At 45.0% G+C, this 21,346-nt stretch overlaps 1 protein-coding gene across 1 annotated transcript; it reads left to right on the top strand.

Annotated features, from left to right (window-relative positions):
- The first annotated feature begins 8,321 nt into the window (after positions 1 to 8,321).
- On the top strand, positions 8,322 to 9,508 carry LOC135367857 (P2X purinoceptor 7-like). Its single transcript, XM_064600963.1, has 3 exons — positions 8,322 to 8,519; positions 8,711 to 8,920; positions 9,311 to 9,508. Exons 1-3 carry the CDS (start codon positions 8,371 to 8,373, stop codon positions 9,465 to 9,467), a joined length of 516 nt encoding a protein of 171 aa, XP_064457033.1. The 5' UTR covers positions 8,322 to 8,370; the 3' UTR covers positions 9,468 to 9,508.
- The last annotated feature ends 11,838 nt before the right edge of the window (positions 9,509 to 21,346 follow it).

Here is a 21,346-nt window from a genome sequence, read left to right as displayed (position 1 = left end):
TGTGGAAAATTATCAACTCTGTAATTGCTACACCAAAAGTTCAGGTCCTCCCTGACAGAGACAGGGCTGGGGTTACACATCAAGAATTGTGTGAGAATTTCAATCATTACTTTGTCTCGATAGGGCAAAGTCTTGCCCATGCTTTTATTGGAAATGGAGATGGAGAGCTCGCAGAGCAAGTGGTACAAACTCCTAGTAACAGCTTTGTTTTTGAACCTATTGATGTACAGGAGGTAATCGGCATAATCCACAGCATGAAGTCCAATACAGCAATGGGTGTTGATAATATTAGTGTCTCGATAATTAAGAGGCTGGTGGACATACTTAGCCATCCGTTATGTTATCTTTACAACCACTCAGTCTCATTAGGGGTTTATCCCGATGCTTTGAAAGTTGCTAAGGTTGTTCCGATATTTAAAGGTGGTGATAAAGATGTTCTTGAAAATTACCGCCCTATCTCTGTTCTTAACACAATAAATATAATATTCGAAAAAATAATATGTAAGAGAGTGACCTCCTTTCTTGAAAAGTATGGCGTGATTAGCGACAGTCAACATGGTTTTAGAGCGCGCAGATCCACTGCAACAGCCACTTTAGCAGTAAGCCAGTTTATCAACACTGCTCTCAATGACAGAAAACTTGTGCTGGGGCTGTTTCTAGATTTAAGAAAAGCCTTTGATACTGTCAATCACGCTATACTGTTGGATAAATTAAACTCGTACGGATTTAGGGGACACATAAATAGCTTCTTCCGTAGCTACCTGTCAGGACGTAAACAGCTGGTGACTATCGATGGGACATCATCTGCGTATTTGGACATAAATGTCGGTGTACCGCAGGGCTCTGTGCTGGGGCCGATACTGTTCGCCCTATATGTAAATGATCTCCCAAACAGCTTAAAAGTCTTTACTTCTTACCTTTATGCAGACGACACATGCTTATTTATATCGAGCCCAACACTTGGGGATATCTCAGACACCATGCAAGGAGATTTGCGTGCACTCGAAAGATGGTTGCTTCGTAATCAGCTAACCTTAAATACAAATAAAACCACATTTCTTATATTTCACTCTTTTAAAAGTCCGATAGACACCAGCAGCTTTCAAATGAAGTTGTGTGATAGCCCCATAACACAGTCTAATCAGGTTCGGTACCTGGGCATAATACTTGATAACACACTATGTTGGAAGCCACATATAGAGTCACTTAGAAGAAAATTGGCATATGGCTGTCATTTACTCATCAAGTGTAGGCACATATTTCCACTGCACGTAATGAAACTGTTGTACTTCTCTTTTATACAGAGTCATCTCACCTACTGTTTGGAAACATGGGGTAGTACATACCATACATATTTAAGGGTACTAATAACGTTACAGAAACGTGCGGTTAGGATTATAACAGGCACCAATAACCGCTCCCAGTCCAAGGTACTTTTCAATACCCTGCAGTTTCTTACCTTGGAGCAGTTAGTGGTTCAGCGATGGGCTCAAATAATGAAAAACGTAATCAGAAATAACATTCCAATTGACGTCTCCAGCCTGCAGCTACCGCGCAGACCAACTAGGATGCAAACAGATAAAAAGCTTATCATTTCAAGAGCAAATAATGTCTATGGTACCAGGACTCTTCAGCATTTGGGAGTGCGCATTTGGAACCAGTTGCCGATAGAAGTAAGAAACACCCAGCTGTTCTCAAAATCATTACAGGACTTCATTCTGTCGGAGGATCGAATACATATATGGTAAATCCGTAATATGCCGATTACAACCAATAGTCGCTGTATTTTACAGTGAATGTACTTTGTGGTTATATGCTGTACTTTGTGGTTATGTGCTGTACTTTACAGTGATTTTTCTGGACATTTCTTTTTTTCTTTTTCTTTTTTGCTGTCACTGTTGCCAATGTCATTGATGAACATCTTTAGTGGACCCATCACTAGCTTCTGCTAAGGGACCACTCAGTTGTTGTGACCTTTTAACTTGAAGAAATGACCCAATAAAATCAAAATCAAATCAAATCAAATACATCGTAGAGCTCACTCGTCTCTTTCACATCCTCTACACTGTCTTTCTACTCTCTCTCTTTTTCTTTCTCGTCTCTATATAGTCTGATCACACCGACTTACTCTTCCGAGACTTTCTCTACGCTGTCAAGATTACCGTTACACATCAGAGAGTAAGAGATACCCTTGGGGCGCGAAAAGGAACGAAGACAGAAACCGTTGCTCTCATCTGTTGCAGTTTTATTCTCGGAAGTAGACTTCTCTTACACCTCGTTGCTCTTACTAACTCCCTTCCGAAATTCCCTTTCCTATGAAATAACTTCTGAGGCTGGAACAACATAGAAGGGACAAATACATACAAGGCCTCAATTTGCCTAAGAAATTAACGATGAAAGATGAAAGTCACTGAAAAGGTTAGCCAGCTGTAGGACTCAAACCCACATCTTCTGGATTGCCGGTCCAGGGCTCTACCAATTGAGCTAAGCTAACACCAAGTGGGTTCGAGTCCTACAGCTGGCTAACCTTTTCAGTGACTTTCATCTTTCATCCCTTTCCTAGTCGGTAGTTCGAATATTTGTTTAGGAACTGCAAGACTTTTTTTTCTGTTAAATATCAACAAACGTGGTTGCTGTAGTAGAAAACGTAGTTGGAGACGCAATATGACTTATTTTTCGCTAATTTTTCTGTACAACGTATCCTGTACAATAGGAACAATCCGGGGTAGTTGGTATCGGTTCATATATCCTGCTGCATATATATATATATATATATATATATAGGTTCATATATCCATAACGTACCCTGTTCCTTCAAATAGAGCGAAAACTGTGGCGCTTTACCGCGTATTCACCAGAGCGACATCCCTTCCGAGCCGAAGTTCCGTCCCGTGTTATGTTGAGCATTCACACGGTACGGAATATCGAGAGTGGCCTACTGCGTGTTTAGCAGACGATAATGTCAGCGTGTTTTCGTGTCGTCTGCTACAGAATATCTTGTAGTCGTGTAGCAGGATATTCCCCACCGTTAGCAGAGCATGTGAAGACACGACGTTAAGCGCTCGCACTCACGTGACAGCGGAAAGGCGCTTTTTTTATCTTCCGCTTCTGGGGGAATGTCGAACGAATGAATCTCGTGTGAATACACGGTTACTGTCGGCATAGCAACTCTGTAGGAGATGCACAGGACTTTACTTCAAACAACGTTTTCGAAATGTGTCTGCTGTAGTGCCTGCGTTCTTGGAGGCGCAAGACCGCGTACCATTTTGGAAGACCTCGTCGCGCAGCAGTTGGTACCGGGAGACATCCCTCCTTTCAGGCGCAGCGCCCCAAGGTTATTAACGATGGTGTTTTACACTTATCCGGGGCCTTTTGCGCTTGGGGCAGGTTCAGTTTTCTCGCAAGTGGTACGAATGAACTGTAATACTTCGCTTCGTAGGCTCTGGTGCCATTGAGATCCTCTTGAAGCTGGGGGATGTATGCATGTGACTGTGTGGGGTCTCTGCATGGAGGTAAGAAACTAAGGAGAGGGCTAAAAGATCGGAAGGCCGTGGGACCCCTCTAGCGGTCGCTCCTGGCAATACCACGCCCATCTAGTTGCCCGGTCACGTGATCCCCACATGTTTCGGCGTTATGGCGGTCTGCGCGGAGGCTTTGAAGTTTAGCAAACTTCATCTTCAGCAAACGCCTTACCTTCAAGGAGTCCATTCGCACAATACTTTGAAGGTTATGGGTTGTTTCAACATTTGCCGCGTGATAAATCACAGCAAAATAGCAAAACAGAAGAGAAGCCAGGCAATGTCACGATGACGTACGTACATCTTCTAGCGATTTAGTGATCCATTGCTTCCACACTGAGATGATCTATCTTGTGTTTCAACGGGTGTGATAACTTCTAACTCCAAATATGTTATGAAAGCGGAAACAAGTTATTCGGCCGCAGCTCGTCTCTGTATTCAGGTAAGATACGCCGCGGACATGGAGGACGCCATGTTTTATGACGCCTTGCCGTGACGTTTATGGGTCACGTGTGTGGGCAACTAACCACAATGCCATGCGCGGGTCACAGCACGCTCGCTTGCATTGGGAGAGGCGCTTAGGGCATCTCCTTAGTTTCTTACCTCCATGGGTCTCTGTTTGTGATGTCCGTGTTTGTCCCTTTGACCCAGCCCGGGACCCCAAGTGTCCTGTGATTGCCCTGTGTTGTCGTCAAGGGGCCGCCGCCTTGGGCTGGCTGACATGGTGATGATGGTATGCTGACTCTTGTGGTCACCCAGTGGTCACTTGTGGTTACTCTTGTGCTGACTCTTGTGGTCAAGGTACCCAGGATATTAGTGTTGGGTACTGGCACTAATCTGGTATTGGGGTGAATACGCAGGTTCTTGTCCGTTACTACCTGTATTTCTCAGAAATAGTGGATTAGTGAGGAGTGTCCGGAAAACTGGGAAGTACGTGCGCATTAGGGAGCCGCCCTCTTTCTTAGCATGTCGTTAGGCACGCGTCCTGAATGTTAAAGAGAGCACTGTTGACGAATAACAAAAAGGTAATAACAAAGTAACGTCAGTGAAACACAGTGACATCAATTGACACAATATGTCCTGAAAGTGCGTTTACTCTAATTTTTGCTGTAGCAATTGCGCTTTCCAAAAAAGAGTACACGTTGCGCTACATAACAGTGATCTCAGTGTCAAAGCTTTTTCACTGGAAAAAAATTTGGTCTACTCTATTTTTTTCTTCGAGTGTATGCTAGGGGTATGTTAGAGGTATCCTGACAAATTTTGGAAATAGCCATTGTTAAGTACATTTACAGGTTTAGTATTGTGGGTAAGGTCGGTCCCACAACGCATGACGTGTTCAGAGTAGACCCGTGCGAATAGAGGTTTTAAAACCGAAGGGAATACGAAGCGAATAGCCGATGTGGATATTCGAATACGAAGCGAATAACTGTAGAACCGAAGCGAATAGGACACGAGTAGCTCCAAAATGGAACGGTTTGCACGCATAGGCGGAGTGAAATAAGGTATAAACGTTCAGGAAATGTTAGAACAACAACAACGACTTTATTGTGAGATGATGAATGGGGAGTTTCATCGCCAGAGGCAATACTCTACTCCCTTGCTGGTGGTGATCAGGGGAATGAAATAATGAGCCCCTTCGCAATGAGTATCGAAGTCCGATTGTGTCGAGAAAGGTCATAAGAGCTTTGAGCGCAGAGCGTTGGTGGGCTGGATTCGACCAGGGACTAAGCAATTTTGGGGAGGGTGCGAGGGTCTAACTGACTAAGAGACCTGGGGGCTTAATCACTTCCATCGTTCGCGAGCCAACGAGGGGCGGAGCTCTCGTTAACACGAACACGTGACACATTTCACGTGACGCGTGACGCGCTTTTTTCGTTAGCGGGACAAAGGCGTAATCTCTTGCTCGCGTAACGACCGACGGTGTCGTCTGCCTAACGAAAATGTTCACGTGCTCACAGGCTTCATCGCCTACATGGCTCATGATCTAACGATGCGCGAGGCACTCGGGAGCTCGAGCACGTGGTGTATGACGCGCTCTTTTCGTTAAAGTGACAGGGGCGTAATCTCTCGGTCCAGTTACGATCAAATTAGATCGTTTGCCTAACGAGTGACCCACCATTCGTAGACCCACATTCTAACGAGTGGGTCTACCCACTCGTTAGAATGTGAAACATCTTCATTTGGAGATTTGCACAAACGGAATTTCTGCAGAAACGAACATGTATTGCTCCACGACTGTGTACAGAATGACATGCTCCCCCTTTCATCGAATTTACACCAGGGGTTACTTGAAGGATGTGAGATATTCTCGAGAAGATGCAGATGAAGACGAGAAAGAAGACGAAGTAGTGACAACGACAAGCCATAGACAAACCATAGACAAACCATGCGAGCTATCCAAACAAAATTAAACAACCTCATTGGTCGACAAGATTACAGCCTCGTTGGCAGCTGTAGTTTGTTCTGCCCACATACGTGAGGCCGACAACGGCAAGCCCTATCACCACCACCACCACCACCACCTGTAGTTTGTTCAGGGCGGTGACATCACAACACGTAACGGCTCGTTACGAGCACGATAGCCCCAACGAAGAAGCTAAACGAGGAGCAGGGATTGTGCCACAGCAGGGCGTCGATAAGTTTCTTCGTTTCGTTATTCGTAACGACACGCTGACGTTGAAGCTGCCCAAGAAAGATGGCGGAGTGGTTCTTCGCTTTGGTGATCACACAAGCAGCTAACTGTGCCCCATGGACGTGATGGCGTCAGGATGCCTTTCAACTGGACGAGACAGATTCTGTAAAGTTCTTCCGTCCGCCAAGAAACGCTTTCCGCACCGTTTGTGAGGACTTGTGACCGTGTACTTCACTCCGTCTTGATAGCTACAGGTGTTGTGATGAACAACAAAGGCGAAATGGATGCATATAGTAGTGTTCGAATTGTTCTCTTTAATAGTACATTGCGGACATAGCGTTGATGTAGCAATGAAAGGAAGAGCAAAGGATTCTGTGGATTTTCTGAGGTCGATTGTCTTGAATAGTTCCATAACATTCTCTTGCTTCGCGTTGCTAACATGGAATTAAAACAGTTCACTGACGTTCTGTTCAAGCTCACTAGAAAACTGTTGCACTGCGAATTTATTTTATTTTAGGCGTCAGGATGCCTTCCAACTGGACCGGATAGATTTTGTAAAGTTGTTCCGTCCGGGAAGAAATGCTGTTCGCACTGTTTATGAAGCCCGGCTGTGAGGCTGCGCGTTGCACTTCCATGCTTGAAAAAAAAGTTATATAAAGTTAATGAAATAAGTGTACACGTTGAGGAGAACGTGCAGCCTCCTCCCCTTTCTTCTTTTGATACTTCCGATATCACTACGTCTTTCCTTTCTGGTCCCGGACTCCCACGTGAACTAGACACACACTAGCACACGCTAGTTCTCGTATCGTATCTCGTATAGGAAAATGATTTACAATTTTTTGCGTATAGCTCGACGATTATCCTTACAGTGATGTACATGTTTGTTAATCATTTTCACACGACTAGCGAGCCATATATTGAGACGGGAAGAAAAAGATGATGACGAACGAGCCTGGGAACGGACATTGGAACGCAATGAGCATGTATGAGAGCACTAGAATGCGAGCTATCGGAACAAATGAAACAGTCCTATTGGTCAGAGAAGATGCAGCCTCGCTGCCAGCCTGCTCTTCGCTCAGGGCGGTGACATCACAACACGTGAGCGCTCGCAACGTGCAAAATAACCACAAAGAAGAAGCTTCACGAGGAGCACAGATTGCGACCACGCAAAGCGTCGGTAAGGTTGCTCGTTTCGTTAGCCTGAACGACTCGTTGAGCTGTCTCGTGCCGTTAAGTTGAACGTGTGAAACGATTAAGCCCCCTGCAGAGAGAACTGCCAGAATGCTGAGAACTGCTGAGAACGCCATCACTTCACATCGTTTCGTCCGTGAGGCCAGTTCGCCATTTTGAGCGCAGAGTAACTCTAGGCGTTTGAAAATTCTGGTCAAAGGTGACCACTCTGTAGTCACATGACGGTAAAGGCTATGATGTCATTACCCACCTCCATGGCTACTCGGGTTTTGCATAGACGTGACCCAGCACTATGGTGAAAAAGATGAAGCAACGTGCACTCCACGTGCAGTTGCTGTAGTACCTTACTTGTGAGACCAATGAGACCGTTCTACGTGCACGAGGGGAAAGGGAAAAGGCACTGCACGAAAGGCTTACCTACTTTCATAGCGTATTCTTTTCGAGTTCAGAAATCCCGGGGTTTAATTTCTTTTTTTGAGAAAATCCCGGTATTTCAGGCCGTCACATAGAGCCGAGATTCTGGGTTTGGGGATATCCCGGATCCTAAAACAAGGTGTGACACGCGCTCCAAGTGATGCAAGCGAGGTAAGGAAACAAACTCGAAAAAGCTTAAAGGGGTTGAGAAACCATATGCGAACTTTTCTGTAAATCACGTCCTACACATTGTATCGTGCGTACTGAACACGTATATGAAACGCTATCGTTCAGCGATGCCCCGTCACGAAGTTATTGCACTCCGCATGTTACGAGCGGCGCGGGCTCTTGTATCCCTCTCGGCTCTCCACCTCCTTGCCAGTTTTTCTGGTGACGTAAAAGGTGAAACTAGGGAAGTAAGCGGTTCGCCGTTGCCATGACGATGTGGACGCTACTAATGAGGGAGGAGTTTCCGTTTCCACGGCAACGTCGGCGCTTGTGCGGTCAGGGTCGGAGATCGCCGTCGGAGGACTGCTTTCGTTTTACGCGCACATGGACCGGCAATCGCTGTCAGAACTCGAAAACAGACTTATTCGCCTCAGCCAAGAGTTTGGTATGAGGCCATATGAGGATGAACCACTTCGAGAAAGTGCAGGCGACCTGTCGGAGTCTCTGTCAGAAGACGACGACGAGGACGACGAAAGGAGTCTCTCTGGTGTCTCCGCGGTGTCGTCGGACGGTTCGGCACCTATGAATCATGGCTGGTATGTTGAAATGAAACATCTCAGTACTACATATCGAGGTTTTTAGCATTGAGTGTAATAGCACAGACTGCGCTCTACTGGATTCCTTCTGTTATAATCTGTATCCCTTGTTTCAGATTGGTCGGACATTGGCAGTTGTTTCACGAAGTGTAGAGCACATGTAGCTCACTCATCTTTGTTTATATCCGTAGGTGTCAGTGCCTTAGGTGCGTAATCATGCCGACTGTGCAAGAATGCGTGTGCTGCCAAGATTACACCGAGGTGCAACAAAAGCAACCAAAAGGATGCATAACGCAACACAACTACTTCGGCGTATTATGCCTAGACACGGAAGTGCTTTCTGTGGCACTCTGCGAGCCACTCGACACGAATGCATCAATGTCACTGGAGAAACAATACAAGTATGTTTACAAACATTTATAGAGATTAGACTGCACAGTGCATACCGAATCGCAAATGTTGCATATAAACATTTACAATGTGCGTGTGTGTGTGCTCTGTAGCTTCAAGAGATTGTCTTACCTCTGATTTGATACTCACAATTAGCATCTAGCGCAGTCATTGAATCTTATGAGGATAAACTTCCGTACGTTCCAAACACACTGTTTTGCAATGTGTTGGTGTTACATATCTATGTCACTTAGGCTTTCTCAAGATGGGGAGTGCAGTCATTAGCTCATATTAGGCATGACCTTTAGCATGCTGGCTATTCCAGGGATATCACTGTAGTGACTATTGCATTGGCTGGAGCAATTGGTATGAGGACTAATTACTATGAGTTGTCTTTGCAGAAGGTTTCGCTTTGCTGCCTATAGGCAGTTTACACGCTGGATCTGGGGATACCTGGGACCAGATAACCGAAAAATCCTCCCAGCCTGTGCTGTCACAGCCATTAGAAGGGCATTCCCCTCTACGTCCTACATAGGCTTCAAAAGTTCGAATTCCTGAGTCTAGATTACTTGCAAAATAATAAATAAAAACTGTATCAAGCCAAACATTTGAGTGACAAATCTGATATCTTTTATCCGTAGAGGCAACAGGTCACAGAACATTTCTGGCAACAGCTTGGAACAACACTTTTGCAAACAAGCCCTAATTAAATCACACTCTTGGACTCAATTCTGCAAAATAAATATGGCTCAACACAACAAACAGTATGCTTATTTTTGGATTATCCTGACACCCAGAACATCTTGAACATGAGAAACACCACTTGAATTATGGCAATTTGTTTCTAGTCACTCTCACATTCACACAGACAATTACACTCGTGACAGGCAGCATCTTTCTCGTGTCCGCTCACTGTTACAAGAGAGACATGTCATGCAGATCTGCCACAGTCATCGCAGACTTCACGATACAATTGCTAATGTCATCGTCGTGGGCACAACAATAAAATAATTGCTTACATTATTCGCAGTTCAATGCTATTCCTAAGAGGAGGTATACTAGGAATGCACCATTCCAAGCACCAAGCCAATATTTGTTCCCAAGCACATAGTTGGGTAATAATAATTTGTGGTTTCACGTCGAGGCAATTGTGGCCACATACCTCGGTAAGGACATTTTTGTGTGTTACTGCAACACAGGCCTGTTTTTCTGTTTACAAAACATGTAGTCTGATGACCACAGTATAATTTTGAACACTGCTCATAGCTACAGTTGCTTCGTGGCACTAACACAGAGCCAAAACAGTACAATTTTGTTGTTTGAGATACTATCTGCATATGCTGCAGGTTAGGACTGCATATAATTTCGATCACCTGAACTTCTCTAACATGCACCAGCAATTTCCGACGCACAACACATTGTGTTCGTCCTCAGCCGGAATCTAAGCCACGATCTTGAGCTCAGCAACCTAGCCCGCTACTGAGCCAAGTTTACTTCAAGGCAGTGACATAAATGCCACGATAAGCAGTAATGACAATCTAGAACTGGACAATGCACGTCTGTTGTCATTCATACTGGAGCACTCGGCGGACCCCGCAAAATCGTTTTTGGCAGTCAGCAGCAAGTTCTGCAGCAGACTGTGTGCGAGGGTGATGAGCTGTCATTTGGGGGGGGGGGGGGGGGGGCACTTCCTTCTGACTGGCAGCGAAGGCGTCATCAAATGTCCTGAACCTTTGGCAAACTTCCACAGCCTCCTCCATCAAATCATTTATGTAGCCTGAAATATGAAGTAAATGAAAGAAAACAAAGGATGTATTGCCACAGGAAGCATATGTGTCCATCATATTTGTAGAAAAAAACACTGGCTGATGCAGAGAGACGATACATGGTTTATTGTTTTCCTGTGGTCGTTAGCCTGTTTGATTTTTTTTTAGTTTCATTTTTATTGCGACCCACTAATATATTCTTATCTTACAAAAGCTAAAAGTGAGATAAATAGAATGCATACCATATGTTGCATCCACATTCAAGGGGCATGCTACATAATGCCCTTCCCTAGCACGCTGTATGTGTGTTTTATCTTGTACCGTCCTTCTCCATTTCGCTTCACTGCCTGTGCTCTATTTGCATTTTCGTTGAAGTGCAGTGCAGCAAGCCATGTCCTAAAAGGTTAACAACATGAACAAAACATTTTCCACAACATGATGGACTCATAAACTGTCTACTTTCAATCCTGAAAGTCTGAATGTGCATGGTGCTTCATTGTTGACGGTGTACTATTAGGATTGGTTTCTCACATGTTAAAAAATGTAATAATAATTATTATTTTAATGCATTTGGAGGCAAGAGGCTTGCTTGAAACATAATTAGGCAATAAATACAAACACAATTACCTGGCCTGCATGACTGCTGGAGTGTAGTGCACAGATTTTGAGGCAAAACGGATGAGGACAGCATGAAAGGATTCCAGGCTGTATGTCTGCCCTGCTGGTGACAGCTGGGCAATGTCCTTCAGCAGAGCACGGTCTGTTGTTAGGGACACGAACCGGTTGTGTTCAGGAGAGCCTGTACGTCACAAAACATACAAATTACACATTCAATTCAAAAAAAGCAAAGCAAGCTTGCCAGAGCTATATATGGAACAGCTATACCGATGCGAAGCCAGTCTCTGTCCTCAACACTGCCGTGAATGCATCTTGTGTACTCTCCGCCATGTCCCTCATGCACGTCAGCAACATGGTTGGTGATACCTGATTACAAAAATGAGAACAAATTCCACTAGTGACAGCAGCTAGACGTAATGTAGTTGGATATTTTTTAGTTCCACAGATCATCAGTTAACTGGTTCATACTTCTCCAAATTGAGAGGCGCAGGCTTGTGTCTTCGCCACTCATGGCAGCACACCAGTACATGTGGTTTGTTGCTGACTGGATCCATAACCCAATCTTTTCAAGGCCACGTCGCTTACTAGCAGCAGCCATTTTTTTCTTGAGGCCTATACAACGTAATGCACAGTATTGTATCTACTGAGGCACAAGCTTTCGTTACTGTAACAATAACAGCGATATTCCTTTGTTGTGTTAGCGCCAATGGATTTGGTCATGCGTGCGTGACGCATGAATGCACGTTGCACATTGGCACACAATTGAACACCCAGAATACTGTATACACTACGCTATGGTACCTGCCTTTAGCCACGTGCCAAATGTCGAAGCTGTGTTTTATGTCGGGTTTCTGAGTTCGCATGTGCTTTCGAATGGCGGGATGGCGATCAGTTGTTAGGGACACGATTTTCATCTCTAGCGCTTCGAGATCAGCCAGGCCTGTCACGAGTGCGTGCTTCTCCATGCTGACACTGTTTCGTACTTCCTCAGACTGTAAAAACATGTTTGCAAAAACATTAGGAATACACATACGTCTCATAAAACACAATGTTGACTTGCGATATTTAGGTTAAAAAAAAAGAGGCTTTAGGGATCGGAGGCAGTGCATCGTAACCAATGTAAATATTCTTAACTACAGCATTCTGTAAATGCAGCACAAATGTGTAATGTTATTAATTAATCTTAATTTATTGCCTTTTCTCCAGTTTACTTCTCAGTAGATACACCATTGTAGTGTGCAAGTGGTAGGAGTATGAAAACGTGTTAACACCGTACCTGTCCAACTTGAACTTGAACACTGTGAACAATTTTGTTCAGTGACGCCACGAGGAAAGAGTACGTCATGTACTTGGCGCTGAATCCTGGTGAATCGCAGCGGCCATCTCCAACTAATTCAATGGCGTGCCCTCTCAGCTCTGTCAGCAACTGTTGCTGCTGCTTCATCCGCACCTTTATCATGGAATACATTTTTATTGTGATTGCTATAATATGCAATACTGCAAATTTGCAAGGTGAGCAAAATCCCCTTAGAGAGCAGTCATGTCACAACACAAACAGAAACATCTACCAAGGTGACATATGAAGTCTGTACGATATACCCATACTTTGTGTCAGCTGATTTTTAAACTGTAGCTTACCTTTTCAATAACTGGAAGAAGGAAACCTCTCTGGTAATTAAAGAAAGTCCTGTCGCACATCACCTACAGGTAATGACAGTGCTTATGTTAATTTATTTCATATACTTTGCATTTGTATATCTGTTCCTTGATTATACCTGCACTGCCATGTGCCGAAGCAGTCGAAGCACTTTGGCTGGACTTGCTCCAGTGAATAGGATGGCAGCTGAGAGCAGAAGGTTCCCAACTGCTTTCCCATTTATGGTTGGCTGGCTGGTCCATGTACGGTGGTGTCCATTGGAACAGATGCAGTTGACTGCCAGAAATGTTCCTTCTGAACTGAAGGTTGTCTTAGCTGGAGTGCAGCATGTTTGGCATGGTCGAAAGAGCTGGAGCAGACAGCTCTCAAAGACTATGTACTTTTTTTCCTTGTGGAGTGGAACAGTATTGCCTTCTGGTGTGGTGCTGAGGAGAGAAAGCATCATCTTTCAGGAAAGTCAAGCGCAAAAGGCATTATTAGACAGTACAAGATTACCATTGACAAGTGGATATGGATGCAGATTTAAAAATTTCATTTGACAGAGGCAACTAGCAACTTTGATTGAAGCCGGAGAAATGAAACACCAGAACTCGCAGCTTGTGCATTTGGAAAAGGTGTGAAATTCTCCTCCCTATGTGAAGTTCCCCCAGAACCATCACAATTTTTTTTAGTGCTACATTACTGATATGAAATACCCATATATCAAGCTTTTGACTGAACACTTGATGATGACGGAGGAGTACAAAGACAAAACATGGTAAACATCAAACTTTCAACCTTTATTACGAGGAATGGCCAAAAAAGGAAAAAAGCGCGCAAGATCAACAGCATCCTCGAGCACCGAAAAGATAACACAACACTTTATCAGCCATACCGTTCAGCCTTATCGATGAACTGATTTTTCAACTGCGTTCACAGTGTTTTGTCTTTGTACTCCTCTGTCGTCGTTAAGTCTTGAATCACGTGCCAACTAGCTTATTTTGCAAACTTTTATACATAAAAAATGCAGTCTTGACACTGTAAGCACAATTATGTTTGTGCAAACATACCTCACAAAGCTCTCGTCAAATGAAGGGAAGTATGAAGTATCATTCTCAGAGTCCTGGTTTGTATCACACGGGCTCGATGGGACTGGGCTTGAGCAGTGCACAGGCGAAAAGGTGTGGTCCACTCGTTCTTCTGAAGACACTGCATCAACAGCTGGTACAGTGCAACAGTTTCCATCAGCTCCTTGGGATCTGGTCTCGATCCCCGGATCCACCTCAGGGCTTGTGTTCGTCGCATTCGTAGTTGGGTCCTCGATGGGCAGCTGGCGAGGAGCGGTATCTTTACTTGCACATGCTACGCATGGTCCACACAAGTCTGTCTGTGTTCCCACAGTGGTGAGTGTCCTAGCACTGAAGTTCACCTGTGTACCTGTTTTACATTACAGTTGCCAGATGAGGCATTTTGAAACACAACATTTCATACTTTCTACCAACCTTTAGATGACGAAATTATTAGTGAGGGATCAGTCTCAGTAGACACTGAAACACCACTGCTTTCCTCATATTGGATCACACTGGTACTGTCATACGGGATGTCGCTTGAATCACTGGCCACGTTCAAGGAGTATGTGTGATCCCCTTGAGGAAGACATTCCGTGACGTCATTTTCCGATGCACAGATGACAGACTGTTCAGTTGCTCCAAGTTCACATACGGGCTCCTATGAAAGTGCAATAGCAATGTCTATATTGTGACCGTACACAAACTTGTCCACTATTCTTGCACGGGCTTATAAAATGCGCTATCTGTACATATCTGTACTCCAGCGTGCTTAGAGAACGCCATGCATGCGATGCACAAAGTGGAACTACCGCTTGAATAGATTGTACGATTTGTATCGTATTGTACATCACAGAAGTAGCAAAATATTTGCGAAGTTTTGTCATACTCAAACATTTTTATTAGAAACAACAGGAATGTGAACTTACGCCAGAAGAATTCATGTCGTTCCCATTCAGGTGTAGTGTCGGGACCGCGTCGCTCGTCAACCTCGGCCGTGAAAACACAAGCCCAGCTTCTGCTGCAGCCGTGGCATTTAGCGTATTAGCCCTGAATGAGTTTGCAGTGAAATGTTTACTGCACACATGGATGTTCAAGTTGTAGGGCAAATCCCCCTGTGGCCATAAGGCATCAATCCAAAACTGCCTCTGAGGATTTTTCCTTGGAAGTGCATGGAAAGACACCAAAGACGCTCCCCGCGACGTGCAACACGGCACGCCACAGCGTCGCGACATACTGCAAGTTGAGCTCAGAAGATAAGCTAAGCGTGGAAGCACTAGGAACTATTGCTGAAGTAGAAGTACGAGAAGACGCGCGCCAAACTCAACAGAAGAAACCATGTGCGCTCGGCGGAAGCGGAACTCATTCAGAATAACAATACAACGTGACCACCAATTACAGTCGCGAAGGCGCTCACACCTTTTTCATCACTTCCGTCTGTCAGTCAACGTCTCTCAGCACTGCTTGGCGCCACCATCGACGGTGGCTTGAAAAAGCATCACTTTTAAAAACCGGACAGTAAAAAAACCGTTCAAGTTAGGAATGTGGGACTTTGGCCACTGAAGCTATGGGAAGGAACTTATGAAATGCAACCATAGATATTGTAGGTTGCGTATGGTTTCTCAACCCCTTTAAGGTCAGGTTTGCACTTGCGTCTGAAGCTTGCATTTACGTGCTTTTCATCGTGGAATGGGTTTATGTCGGCGCTCTTTTAGTTCATGTTCACATCATTGCGCTGTAGTGCTACGTTCCTCCAATAAACAAGCAGCGTACACAGCGCACCCTCAAGGGAGAAAATGGAAACGCCGCAGCTACCGCGTGCTCTCCGCGAATGCAGTGCGCATGTGCTATATCAAGCCCTTCTATTAGGCACTTTTCTCGTGGTTGCTGCGCTTGCGCCGAGAAAGTTGAAGTTGGCGCAACTCTTCCGTTCCGCTTACGTACTACGTGTGCGGAGAGCTGGGTTCTCTTGCCATGGCAAGGAATCGCCGTATAAGCACACGGAGCGATGCGCTGTTATTTTTGTTTCCTTATCTGCGTCTGCAATAGGTCGTTACTTCTGCTATCAGATGTTGTCGGGTTAACATGATTAACATGGTTGGGTTACATTTTTCGTTCTTTCTGTGTCTCTTTCTAGGACCCGCAACACTTCATACTTCTCCAAATTTTCCAAGACTGGGTGACTTCAGCGGGTGCTTTACCATCTGTCTCCTAGTAACCCTGTATTCACACGATTCAGTTTTCTGCCGGCAGCAGGTCGGGATGGGGTGAGAGGATATCCGAGATAAACGAGGTCAATACGCGTCTGAAGACGCCCGCTCGTCTCTAGCATTCGCACGAGTCAGTTTTCCGATCCCTTCTGTTTCCGTTTTCGCGCTTGCATTTGGTTTGTGTCTATCGTAGGAAAGACTAATGAAAGAGAAAACTTATTGCACTTGCGTTCCTTGTGAATGACGCACAGTGCATTCACATGAAAAACCGGGACAAGATATGGGCCAAAGAATAGGTACTGAAGAAGCTCTATGGAATGTAAAACAGCCTTAACCCAGATCTCCGCGTAGACGACACAAAAGCCTGTCAGAGTATTTTGACAATGGACGTTGACACATTTTATTTTATTTTCCACAAATGAAGCCGATCTCGATGCTGAGCACCAATGTAGGCGCGATAGCGTGCGATAAGTAATCGACTGGCGGTGACGCTATAATCGACTGGCGGTGACGCGGTAGGCAATAATTAATTAAACCAATTCAGTTTTTATTGTCCTTTGGGTAGGAAGAGTAGCTTCCAATTATTATGTCTTTATGCATGTATTGGAAAGGTACAAGCGAAAGATTATGTGTAGTCAAAATTTGTCCAGCGAAAGAAATATCCGCGTTTATATAATTCATACTTTGTATTCCGTGTCTGTTTTGCCTCACAGAGAGAAAAAGCATCCTATGCAAAAATGCATTATCCATCTATGCATTGCATAATTGTTCGGAAGCTGCTGCGCAGGTGTGTCGTTGCACCACTTTCGGGGTAAGCAAAACATCGTTGGCGTTGCAATCCAGAATTGGCCACAGTACAGTGAATGCCGTTGTATAGGACACGTGCAGAGCAATCCCGAAGAAATAAAAACCAAACGTGATCCGTATCCGCTACGTCATCTACGGTCGTCAGAACCTGTGCCAGGAGGACGTGATTTCCGGCTGCCTTCAACTGCCGCTCAGAAAGTGGTGACGCAACGAAAAGCGCGGTTCACGTGGCACTAGAGAGCGCTGACGTTCCCTGCCGCCTGAGGGTTATCCGGCAGAAAACTGACTCGTGTGAATACATGGTAAGAGCGCATATCTTCGGTATGGTGAGCTAGAAAGACTGGTGTGCCGTTCGCCGGTTGTCATAGATTCCTGCCGATGTTCCTGCCGAGAGATGGCGCCAAGCGTATCTCGGCGCTATGCGATCTAATCGCCTCTTGCGGCTGATTTCAGTGCTACTGACCTGCGGTTACCGCATGCGCGGTTTCTTTGCTCTGCATGCAAAATGCACCTTGAGTGTCACCTACAGCAGCGAACGAATGTTTGTTATAGCACCTGGTTATATATTATACACCTGGTTATATGTTTTGGTATTCCTCGGCGCGTAGCAATCAGCACTCGGATGACGGGACATGTCCACTGTGATAACGACAAGGGGACAAGTGGCTCAGTGGGCTCAACGACAGGCCACGACAAGCTCAACGACAAGCCAACGAGGGAGGGAGAAAAGGGAAGGGAGAAAGAGGGAGGGGAGAGGCGACGGTTGCACAAGGAGTAAGGGAGACGTGTGATAACCCTCTTGCTCTGGGATTTGTGTGCTTTAGGACAGAAAACATGCGAGTATCGCTCAGTAGCCTTCATTGCGATGCTCCCAGTACCACGGTAACCGCAGGGATTATTGGCGTCGTTACCCATCTGGTAACCCCCCCTTCCACCACCAGCGGTTATCGTCTTGAGGCTCGACACACTACTGCCGACTGTGGTAGCCGCGAGCAAGCACAGGTGCGTGCGTGCATGTAGTTCTGTTTTTGCCTTTGGTTTTCCTCGGAAGCGCTGCTTCTGTTCATCTCTGTCTGCTGCTATGTTTCATTAAATCCTTTATCATTCTTGATACTGGCAAGTCTTAGGTCATATCTCACCGACGAAGTTTCTAACTTCCTGAGTGATTCTCTTTAAAGCAGACTAGTTCGTCGCATTAAGCCACAAATTTCATCGTATCCGTCGTGTGTTCGTGCTGTCCCTCTGTGTGCCCACACTCAGGCTTTTACATTATGGAGCTGAGTTAAAAGGAAGTAAAGCTTGTGGTTTTACATTTCTAATTTTTTGTCAAGGTTTGTTCATGTATTTTCGCTCCTCTCTCAACTGTTCTGTTTAACAGGTCTCTGAACTCGCGTGTGTATCCATCAATATCACAGAATTCTAATCTGGTGCAAAGCACGCCGAATACAGAGAGAGAGAGAGAGAGAGAGAGAGAGAGAGATATTAGGCTTCATCAACTTGAAACTGTATACTATCACGTTACGAGCGCTCTGAGGCCGCTGAAACGGTGGATAAAATGAATGATGTTCTAGGACCGTTAGTAGCGCATCAACTCCATTCAAGCATTTTCGGTTAATAATAAACACGTGACACTTTTTGGTTTTTCTATATATGACTCAGTTATTCTATTTATCCACAGTAAGACCGTGCTTGCAGAGATAATACTACTGAGGTGATACAGGCAGAGGGAAGTCTCTTGATGGTACACCTATGTCCTGTACACGCGAATTTCTTTACAACACCAGTATACCAGGAAATTTCATGTTTTATTGCTGATACCGTGTTCCCTTATACGCGGATAACTACATGAGTTACATAAGCAGCAAACGAATTCCATAACAAATAAGATGTGCGGCAAGGTACACTCTGTATAGAATGCACTATAGTTTAGCTAAATGACAATTTAGTTGAACCATCTGCCATCGGCTTATGTTCCGTGACAAAATGTTCCAAGCTTCCTGTACACAGCAACTCGATAATCTAGGTTGAAAAGAAAGAGTGAAAAGGAAGAAATTGATCAACGAGGCAAGCTCTCGGGGGCAGTAGCCACCCTTAATTTTGTTTCCCCCCCCCCCCCCCCCGTCTGTCACCACCCAACGACGATAAGGACATGCGGCCACATGCTCCGCAGCACTCCGATAGCTTTGGCGTGCATTTGTCACGTGGTTTCGTTAGAGAGAACTGCGGATGCTAGTAAACGGTCAGTACGCAAATCAAAGTAGTGCTGGTCGAAATATGTTCACTCTAAAAATAATCAAGCATACATACACTGCAGAGACGGGACATGTTGGACTCGTTCAACGAGAACCCGCATGGTTCGCAGCAAGCGCATAGCGACGGAGCTCAGGAGCTTGACTTCAGAACAGGGGCATCGGACATTCTATGTATTAAACATGGCGGTAAGCACACCAGTCTGTCTAGCCCACCATATCTTCGGTCTCCGCTTCATTTTGAAAGACTGGCAGCAGCTGTGGTGAAGAGGAGACGCAAATCGACATTCGAGGAGCAATGTTGCGAGACCCGTTCATAGATGGACTCGATGCGATACTTTTCAAAACTACAAATTCATTTTACGGTACTTGTGCGTCAGATAAAGAAACGATGTTTTAGAAAATACAGTGCGAGGCACAAAGACTGCGGAACATAAATTCGGCACGATTTTGAAAACATTTGGTTTAGCCGTTAGTGGCACTTTGTGTCGTAGTTTCAAGTTATTAGTTTCCAAACTCGCAACGACAAAAAAAAAAAAAAAAATTGTGTATCTAGCTACTGTAGCAGGTAACTGGTTAGGGTTTGAAGTTACTCGCTCAGAAATATTAATTAGTTACAGGGACCGCCTCATAATTGAGAGTATATTTACACGTACGTTGCTTACCGCTGACTTAGGTCGTATTAAATATCACTGCAGCAAGGAGGACGCGACAGGACGGTTAAAAACAGACAAGACAACTGCAATGCAGGCTCTCAACTAGCGGAACTTATTTCCAGACACATATTATTTACACGCAAAAGGCGATAACAAACCGCCATCATCGCGTACTTAAGTACAGCTTGCTTTTTAAGCCTATCTAATGACTCGCAAATATAGGGCTAGTCTAGCAAGCGTTACACATTTCGACCGCATCGTAAAATGGAAGATGTGGTCCAGCCCACCGCGAACTTCGCAGACTGATAGACATCTGTCTAAAGTTTTATTGGAATATCTTGCAAGCGTTATAGTCCTGTAGAGAAATAAATAAAAATCAAGCAATATCCTACCCCATGCATTTTCTACTGCCTCTATCAAACAAACGTTTCCTTCTTTCTTTTTATTCGTGTTTCTGATGCACACCACCACATATAGGTGGCGCTGCCTACAACAATATGCCATGCTGAGGTTACGCACTAGTCCTCTTGTTCTGTATGTCGGCACCACCCCTGCGTGTTGATGTGAAAATGAAGCGTACTGAGGAAGAAATGTTGGTTTTTGAGTGAAACAGGCCATAGAAGCAGAAATTAGGTTATGCTGTAGGGTGATATTCTGCTGGGTTTCTAGTTTTCCTTTTTAATCTTTTTTTTTCTGCAGCACGATAACGTTCGCAAAAAAATTCAAATAAAACTCCAGACAAATGGCAATCAGTCTGGAATGTTTGGGAATAACTTTGTAAGTTACTTTCCAGGACTGCCTTAGAAATGTACGCAGTTAGCAACGGTGCAGGACAGGCTGATGAGCGATCCGTAAAGCTTATCGACACGTCATTATTTTTCCTACGAATGGCTAATATTTTGTATCGCTTCCTAATGGACAGGACCTTGAAACTAATTATCTCCGTCGCTCTCACTTTCGACGGCTATCCTCATCCTGTCGTCATCACCATCCACCGAGAAAGCTGATTATTCTTATCGTTTGATCGCGAAACGGGGATTGAAATAAGTCGTGAATAACACGGATGTGGAATAGAATGTGCCTCAGTTCAATACGCGAGGATATTACGAGACAGAGTTCCTCTGCTGTTGTCGCTTGATAGGAGAGGGCTGAGCCAATTTGTGGAATCAGAAACGGCGGCGCTTCGGGCGCTATTCTTTGGAGCGAAGCACGGAAATTGAGTCCAGGGAGGAAATGGCCGCCATAAACCGCTCCGTCCGCAATATTCGACGGATGCTTACGAACGAAATAGCTTCTGGGAATCGCTCGTGGGTGATACTTTGCGAAGACCACAACGGAACCACGTCCGCCTAATCAAGTGACGCCACCGTGATTCATGCGACCCGATGCGCTACACGATCTTGCGAGAGATACTGGCTTATCAACGCT

This window comes from Ornithodoros turicata, chromosome 1 (genome assembly GCF_037126465.1).
Source record: "Ornithodoros turicata isolate Travis chromosome 1, ASM3712646v1, whole genome shotgun sequence".
NCBI classification, from domain to species: domain Eukaryota; kingdom Metazoa; phylum Arthropoda; class Arachnida; order Ixodida; family Argasidae; genus Ornithodoros; species Ornithodoros turicata.
This window is presented reverse-complemented; position numbering and strand designations above follow the sequence as displayed.